The sequence below is a fragment of the Nannobrachium achirus genome, assembly GCF_963921795.1.
Source record: "Nannobrachium achirus genome assembly, chromosome: 11".
Classification (NCBI taxonomy): Eukaryota; Metazoa; Chordata; class Actinopteri; order Myctophiformes; family Myctophidae; genus Nannobrachium; species Nannobrachium achirus.
In genome coordinates this window covers 55,953,495-55,963,013 of record NC_137820.1, presented here as the reverse complement: position 1 = coordinate 55,963,013, position 9,519 = coordinate 55,953,495, and the positions used below count along the sequence as shown (strand labels likewise).

The window sequence follows — 9,519 nt, the reverse complement described above, 5'->3', positions numbered from 1 at the left end:
TTTGACGCAATGATTCTTATATGTGCTCTGTTGTATGTTGTATGTTTGTATTTGTGTCCCCCATTGTTGAGGTTGTTTGATTTGTCCTGTTATGTTTAGTGCTGTTTGGTTTTGTTTCACTTGTTTGTTTTGTTTATTTGTTTAGTTTTGTTTGTTCTACACAGATACTGTACGTATCTGTAACTTGAGGATGTCCTTGAAAACGAGATGGTTCATCTCAATGGTTTATTCCTAATAAAGAATTTCTATATAATGGTCTAGTGCCAAAACATGTCATGACAATATTGTGTGTATTCGGATTAAGTAATAGAATAGTAATAGTAATAATGGAATACCCATTCTTAACCAGACCATAACATCTTGTAAGAGACTAATAACTGCACTTTAGGCATAGTTACCTGCAACTTTGGTCTTAAATGAAGTTGTTGGATCCACAGCCCGTTTCTTTTCTGGTGGAGAGCTGTCTTGCTGTGGAGGCTCATTACTGTACATTACTGTACTGTCCATCTAATAATGAGCAGAAGATTAGTTGTATTAGTGATCAACCTGATAAATGACAATCTGCTCTAGCTGTTGACTGTGCCCACAAGGCCAATTAACAATCAAAACAAAAAAATCTAGTTTCCGCATCTGCAGCCAGCCCTGTGAGTGTTTCTGAGGAAGTTGAATATCTGAGGAAATGGTAAGACCAGATCGTGCCCGCGCGGCGCCCGCAGCGCCCGCGGTGCAATTTTTGTTGTTTTCCCGCACAAAACAGCGTATATTTTGGGGGGTTCCATGCACCTTTTTGGGTGGGACCTTTACAGTTATGTTAACAAAATTTCACACCAGAAATGTAGCACATTGCATGTCTTGACTTACACTAATAGGAGGAGGCAAGATGTTAGAACAACCTTTTAAATAAAAATGCCATTTGGTCTGGAGAAAAAGTAGGCTAGTATTACCAGGCAATACAGTAATGTTGCTTTGGCAATATTGTTGACAAATCTTTAATAAAATATACTAACTGCACTTGCTCAGAGTTAGTTAACAATAGACTAGCAAAACAGTCTCACCAGTGACTTAATGAATGAACATACATCAACATAATCATGTTATTCAAATAGCAAAATAGCTTTACATTGTCAGGTAGGCTATTTACCTTTAAATATTTACCTGTGTCTTTGTTAAACATTGTTAATTGAGCAGCCTAAATAAAACCACCTTTCTGTGCATGATTTGCATGAAGTTGAAAGTATTCAACTCATGTAGGTTTCTAGTGCATACATTAATTGATATATAGGCCTACATTGTGTATAGATCACATACCGTCTAGTCTGTATATTCATTCATAGAGGATACAGGCTACTCATTGTTAACAAACCATTAATGTCTTCATATATTCACAGGTGATAAATAACTTGTTCACCTTTAATGTTTTTGACAATACATATAGTCCTCCTAATTCATTCATTCATACTCATTTAGAGATAGCTTTAGAGATGGATATTTACTCTAAAGCCCAATCATGGTCAAAGTATGTTTCAGTTTACTGTACTACGACCTGCGTCACAAGTTTTCCGACTTTGCTCGCGTGCAACACCGTCGTATGACGAAGTACAGTATAACACAGGCTTCATACACAACAAGCTGTAGCGGTGGCGACCGCAGTTTAATAGTGTAATATTATTGTACGTTTATATATTACCTGTTATACTACAGGCAGGGTTGTTAAGTAACGGATTACATGTAACGCCGTTACGTAACTTGTAACTTGTAACGTCCTATGTTACATTTTAACCCTTAAGTTCTGTTCAGATTCACTACACCTTCGTTCTGTTCGGGTCATTTTGACCCGGTGGATATTTGGTTTAAAAAAAAACAACACTAATATAAATTTTAACTTAACAAATCATCATGATACATTGACTTTGACTCAATACCAAACAATTCATATGGTATATTTGGTAAATGTTTGCATTTCTGCTTTGCTATATCACATTAAACACTGAAAGAGCTAGGCGTTTTTACTGATTTAGCTGAAATCCATGTAAAAAAAACGACTTCATTTAATACTGGGCAATATTGCTCATGCTTATAGGAAGGGGGGGAGGGTTCGGAATGGGGCTTCGGAAGGGGGGTGTTAGAAGTGGGGGTGACTGTGTGTCTGTGTTTTGGCATAATACTGTGTATTTCTGTGCTTCCGGGTCAAAATGACCCGAACAGCACTTAAGGTTCAAAAAATATGAGGGGGGTGTAGCATGGGTGTAGTGCAAAAATACTTTTTTTACATGTTCATCTCAGAAGAATCTTTAAGGCCAGTGAGTTTCAGGTGGAAACATTTTTAACTTCTACCTTTTTTTTCCAAATGAAAATGTAAAACGGGTCAAAATGACCCGAACAGCACTTAAGGGTTAAAGTGTGTAATCTGGATTACAGTAACAGATTTTGAAAATAGCTTGAAATGGATCCAAGATCATCAACCCCTCACACTATGGCCGAAAAAAATTAAATAAGTAATAATAATTGTAATAATGTTTTTCTTTCTTTTTTCTTATATATAATGAATCACACAAAAAAAAAAATATATATAATCAACTAAATGTATTAGTCTGATTAACCACTTAAGCTTGTATTATATGTGCCACTATAAACATTGTCCACCATGCCTTTATGTTTAGTCATTAAAGATGAATTGGATTGTCTGGGATTTCAGTTGCTAAGGCTGGAATAAGGTGTAGAGAAATTGATACTTCAGTAGAAGAGTACAGTAGGTCCCCAGAGACTCTTTGTGGCCGTACAAGCACAAAGCAGCATGGGAATCACAAATGTTTATACGCTGCAGTACAAACAATGGCTCTCAAAATTCATGGGGAACAAGGAAATCTTTTCGACATGTATTTATTATTCCATGATTTAAAGGATCATGAAACAGACTGTGGAGTGACGCAAACATACATTTTTGAGGGCACGCACCAGATTGCACGTTGTTTATGCTCAACTTGATTATATAGTGCGTCAGCCAATGGCTGTGCTTGGTTGTCGTTCAGGCTCAACGCTAACCACAGGACTCCACCCAACCACTGGACCAGTAAGAAGACATGTTGGGGTTGAACTGCAGAAGAAGACTTGCAGTATACCGACACATAATCATGTTGATATTGCCTTTGTTTGCTAACAAAGATCACACACAGGGGCGTCACAAGGGGGGGGGGGGGGGGACTGAGTTACTAGGGCCCAAGGTGGAGGGACCTTAATTATTTTATGCTTTAGCTATTTTTTGAAAAGTCGTGAAAATGTGTGCAAATCTATGAATACATGTATATTTTTAAGCGAACATTTGTAACTTAAATTTTGCTTCTGGGGTGTCCCTAGAACTAAATATTTTTAGATGGGGATCCGTGGCCAAATACATATCATTTTGGGATCCTTCACATGAAAACCTTTGAGCACCACTGACATAGAAACATGGGTTTTTCAAAAAACCTTAGAAGGATTTGAAATATTCAAATACAAAAAAAAATGCAGATCTACAAGCTCGCAGTGAGCTTGTATATCTGCTATTTTAAAGCACAAAATAATGTGTTGCCAGTCTAAATGAAGATCATTCATGGCAGGCCCCTCTTGAGAGAGTGTTTTTTACTGGTGATTCAGTCAGAGTGTATGAAAGGGTGCGCTCGTTTTATTGTCCACGACATTGCAAGCGGCGCGAAGGCCAGCGGACCTTGGTCCTGCTCTTCGCCCCCGAGCGCCGCAGGCGCGAGTGGCCGCGAAGAGCGGGCCAGGGCCGCGCGGCCGGCGGAGCGCCGCGCGAGTTACGAAGCCGTGGTGAATGCAATCGTTATATTTATGCCCAGGCCGTAAGGCCTGGGCAAGCCCACGATAAACGCCCGCGCAGTCCGGTGCGCATTTCCGAACGCACCCTTTCCCCACACTCGGACTGAAACACCAGTAAAAAACACCATCCCGCAGTGAATCCTTGTACCCAGGGCCCAGAATTTGCACATACAAAACATATTTAATTATTCGCACGGATGATCCGCAGAGCAAGAACAGTCAGCCCTACTCACTGCCAGGGTGCTCTCTCCCACGTTGGAGGCTATGAGGCCATCAATGGTTCCGTATTCAGCGTCCCGCGCCGTCAACCTCTCCATCTGGTTGTGGTGAATGCGTCTGAAGACCAGGATAGCGTCAGCGATGGCGGACAGCACGATGAGGACGATGATAGGAGTCATGAAGACAATGGCCAGGGTTTTCACGCTGTAGCTGGGCAGCTCATCTGCTGTGGGGAGAAGAGACACCTTTGTTGAGTAAAGTGTTCACACTTCATCAAGTCCGCCATCTCAAGACAGAGTTACATTAGGATTAGATCACCAACACGTCAAAATCATGTATTTTATGTTGTTGTGTCCGCTAGGCCAGAGACTACCGGTATGTTTTTGCTCCAGTCTGTCCATTCGTCTGTGTGTGTCTGATCCGTCTTGATCACATGACGAGATACTGTGTTTGTGATTTGAGGAATTTAGTTCAAAACAGACCAATCCTGCAAACTTCGGAAGCCAATCTTAGCCAAAAATGGAATACGGAAAATGAGACAGATCCATGTCGATCACATGACTGTAGAGATACGGTCTACCGATTTGCGTGATTTCTGGACAAAATCTGTAGGAGTACTATCCAAGAATGTGTTTTGCAAAAATCGGCCCCATGGTGGCACTAGAACAGGCCCATGTGAAAAATGTGGGGCAGAGGTTCTGAATTGGCATCCAGGGAGTGTGTGTCCACAGTTTGTCAGGTACTGGGCCAACAGTGCCGGAGATTAGCTGGTAACAGACGGACGCACGCACGCACGGACGGACGGATGCACGCACGCACAGACACACAGACAGGGAGCAAAACATAGTCTCCCCAAGCCTTCGGCCTGGAGGAGACAAAAAAGACCAATTTAAAAGGACAATAGTATAATAAAATCAATAAGACCTTAAGAAAAAGGAGAACACAAACATTCATACGATGTTAATAAAGACTTGTTTTAAGACAGGATTTCAAAACAGTCAAACAGAGTTTGTACAAAGGTATCATCTCCTGTGCGTTAACCTTGACCTTGGGACATCAATGGACCTAACTAGAGCCAGACCAATCATATCACCAAATGTTGACTTTTGCCATTTTCAATCTATTTTGGGAATGTCATTATGTCCAATGTTTAAAAAATACAGACTCACAATGATGCTGCTTGTAGATAGGCTAGTTTTGACATTTAATTTAGTACAGCTTTAGTGGTTAAATAAAAATAAAGTTCAAGACTATCCCATGGCCACACACACACACACACACACACACACACACACACACACACACACACACACACACACACACACACACACACACACAGGTGTGTAGCAGTGTTTTGGATGTGGATGGATGCTGTGTCACACAGACCACGTCACACTAGTCAGGTGAGTCAGTGCCTGAGGTCAACCACAGCCTCCTGGCCTGGTCTGAGTCATGAAGACAGGTGATGATAATTATGGATGCTGAAGCGAACACCCCCCCCCCCCCCCCTCCCCTCCAACCTCCTCCTCTCCTGACAGGACCACACACACACACTCACTCAGACCAGCAGCACACAGCCCTGCAGCAATATGGTCATAACAGCAGACGGTCAAAACCACGGAAGGGTGGAGGTCTATTAGAACACACAGGCCAAACACGCACAAAATTGCACTCACACAAGTTCTGAGGAGAACAGCACGCGCGCACACACACACACACACACACACACACACACACACACACACACACACACACACACACAGGCAGCGGAGCCCAGCCTCGGGAAGTGACAACCGCACACACACTCCAAACATTCCAGGGGAAAGACTGTACAGCCTCCAGCACAGTCAACGCTCCCCCTTTTCTCCCAGCATATACTGAACTCTTTCTCCCTCATACATAGACCTGGCGAACACACTCTGGGAGCTAGCTAGTCTTGAACCAAACACATCTAGGCCAGAGGGGATGCATTTGAGTCGCACATCTGTTAGCAGATGTGGGTCAAATTGCATTTACAGATAACTTCTGTTGTTGCCACTTCACTTGGAATGTCTGATGGGTGTACTTACTTAGTCAAATAATACAACACAGTGAGTGATGGACACTGATGGAGTGATAGCATAGAGTTTTAAGTAGAATCTTTTATGATTAACAATTTATGGTAAAATACTCATTTATGGGATACTTCTGTCCCCATGGCAGAAACCGCAAACAATAATGGTGTTCCAAGAACCTTGAAACAAGATACTGTTTCCTAATACTGTTTGATGCAGGTCTGCTCCAAAAATTTACACAAGGAAGTAAGATTGCATTCACCTATTAAATATATTCTAATGCGATATCCTGGGCCTTTTGAGCCGGGCCATCTGTTTGTTTGTTTGTTTGTTAACTGGTGGGAGAGGTGAGGGTGGGAGGGTGACAAAGACTTTACATATGGTGGCCTGTCTCTTGTCTCTCCATTCCCCAAGGACTTCACCCTCTGGTCTTATGTCAGCCAGCCGTGACAGCCACAGAGGGGACAGGGTGAGTGGACCATGACTAAACAATATATTCACAGCCTCCCTCTCTGTTCCCATTTCCCCTACTGTCCTTTCCATTTTTTCTGTTTCCTCTGTGGTTCCCCTGGGATTGCAACCGTACATACCCAAAAGACAGTCTAATGCGAGCTGGCGAGGATGGACACGGCCGAGGGATTGTTGGCTTGTTGTCCTCCTTAGCGGAGAGGATGGAATGTGCATCCCTTTGGACTTAAAACACAGGCAGAACTAACCCTCATTGGCATTCCTAATTGGAATGGAGGCGAAATCTAAAAAAGGATGTACTAGGCTGATGCCCACACCAGGCATAATGGAGCAGTGTTTCACAAATGTCATGGAAAAAAGGACAGATGGTGCATGTAATGCATTCTGGGTAGTGCAGTACCTTGGACTGGCAGCTCCACCGTGCTGTTCAAGTTACACAGGTGACACTGGAAAAGGTCTGTGTGAAATGACATCCAAGAAAACTATCGAACAAATCACCTTTCCCAGTGCCTGCTTGCACAGTGACGTTCATGTTACATAGGTGGCCCTGGCAACACTTCACAACATGGGCCGATGAGCGTGGAGTGGCACATGTGCCTCTGCCTTCCTCGTCATCCCTGAGGCAGCCCTTCTGGTGGACGGCAGCCCCGTCCGTCATGGTCACAGAGGAGAAACACTGCTGACCGAGGCAGCGGTCGCCCTGCTCACACGCCAGCCCCTCGCACACGCACTCCTGGTCTCTGAGGACCGGTCTGCCGGATGACACTTCCACATCTGATGAAAAGAATCAGACAGATATGATGAAATCCATTAGAGCAACATCATTATCATCCCAACAAATTGAATGGCATTTACTGAGATGGAAAAAACACAGAAGATTAAAGTATTATTGAAGTGAGGCTCAGCCTAAAGGCTCATACGACAATATGAAGAGGTCCATTCCCCGATTGGGATTTGCAATAGTGGCAATAACATGATTGAAAGCTCAGTCAACAACGCTAGTTTTCAAAGGATTTAAAAGGACATGGGAAAGTAACTCTTCCCCCAGCTTATTCCCCCAGGATGTTCTTTTCCTCTACATCAGGGCTTGACATTAAGGCTTGTCCTGTTCTCTCTGAGTCTGAAATGTCGAATTTTTATCCGGACAAGTGACTTTTGTGCCTGGACAAGTGAATGGGAAATGTACACTTGTCCATAGGACAAGTGCCTCAAAAAGTTAATGTCAAGCCCTGCCCTACATGGATACATCATTTTGAAAAACATGTTTTCGTAATGCTAGCATGTGGTATTGACTGTCCGATGAACAGCTCACCTCTTCCTAGTGGCTGCACAGTGATGTTTATGTTACACAGGTCGCCATGGCAGCACTCAACCACCAGCTCAGGGGCTGGGGGGCCTCCGCAGCTCACCGAGTCCTCTCCTCCGTTACCCACAATGCAGCCTTTCTGCTGAACCTGTGTGCCGTTCAGGATGGCGAGGGCAGAGAAGCACTGCTGGCCGGAGCACCGTTCCACGCCGCCGCAAGTCGCCCCGTCACATATGCAGTCGTAGCTCCCTGCACCTCCCTTATCTAAAAGGAGACAAACAACATAAACACACAATTGTATATTTAAAACACTTTGATCTCACACATGGCTGATCATATCTGGAACGAATATTATACAGTATAAGTAAAGTAAAAGTTATCTAAATGTTTAGTGTAGGGAAAAAACAAGACCACATGCAGAATATTGTATGCACATAGCTGTGTTAAAGTGCATCCTGTCAGCTCCAGAGAGAGAGCGAGAGAATGCAACACTGACAAGAAACTAATCTATGATGATGCAAAAAATGCTTTAGACATGTACTTGATGCCCCCCTTCCTTGATGGCAGGTACCCAATGTAATTTCATATATATAGTAGCAGACAGTAGCTGAGCTGATGCCTCTGCAGTCTGCAGTACAAGTGTATCTGTAGTGTAGTGTAAGGACCAAAGCTAGAATCTGCCAAAAAGTCAAAATATCCAAATCCCTCTCGTCCGAGAGACACGAAAGGTCACCATTGTGGCCAGGCTGGAATAAATAAGAGCTGTGAAGAGCAGCTTACCATCTGCGCTGGTGTAAGGCAGGAAGACCAGGGTGATGAAGACCAGAAGAAACATGTCCCTGTCTCTTTATTGCAGACCTGGAAGAGAGGTGGAACATCATTGACATTATTACTACTGTGATGAAAACAACTGTTGCACACTAAAGAATCTGCATTTTGTACACAGTACGCGAGGGGAAGAGAATGTTCTCTCTACCGTACATGAGCTAGCAATGACGGGGGTTACGGTTACACCCTGCCTTTCCGACACCCTGCCACTCCGACCATTGACTTCTATGGGTCGAAATGGCGGGGTGCTCCCTCTTTTCTATGCACATCGCCTTTACGACCCTATAACGTCTCGGTTCAGAAATACCGCCATTTCGAATAAACCTGTCGGAAAGGCAGGGTGTCCCCGTTTTGCTATAGACATCACCACTCCGACCCTAGGAAAGCCCTTCTACGCACGGCCGCTGCTTCTAAGCGAACGATTCAACTGTGCGTTTAGCGGCAGTTCATAGGGGTGGAAAAAAAAAAAAAAAGGAATGAGTTTATGTGCGCATCTCCCGCAGGCATTGACACTAAGGCTTGCCCACCTGCCCCCGGCAGGTAAATAAAACGTCAGGGCAGGTGAAGTTGGCTTTCAGGTTGCCCGACAGGGCAAGTGCTCATTTGAGAGGGGACACAAATGTCTATAAACACAACACGAGATATCTGTCTAAACACCTGAAAGTGGCCAGTGCGCTGTGTCTTCTGGTCTGTGGAATGTAAAATAAGAGCACTATTTACCTATGATGTGCTGTTTTTACTGTTGCTACATTTAAAAATATAAAATAACAAGTGTGAAACCATAGACATATTCAATCATAGCTAAAGTATTTGGTATTTGGATTAGGA

General features: G+C 43.5%; 1 protein-coding gene across 1 annotated transcript; it reads right to left on the bottom strand.

Moving 5' to 3' along the window:
* Positions 1–3,037: 3,037 nt before the first annotated feature.
* Positions 3,038–8,698, bottom strand: LOC308294474 (uncharacterized protein; the record flags this gene model as incomplete). The annotated part of the gene is made up of 5 exons (XM_080737208.1): positions 3,038–3,094; positions 4,050–4,261; positions 7,056–7,331; positions 7,870–8,181; positions 8,644–8,698. 5 exons carry the CDS (start codon positions 8,696–8,698, stop codon positions 3,038–3,040), a joined length of 912 nt encoding a protein of 303 aa, XP_080593334.1.
* Between the last annotated feature and the right edge of the window lie 821 nt (positions 8,699–9,519).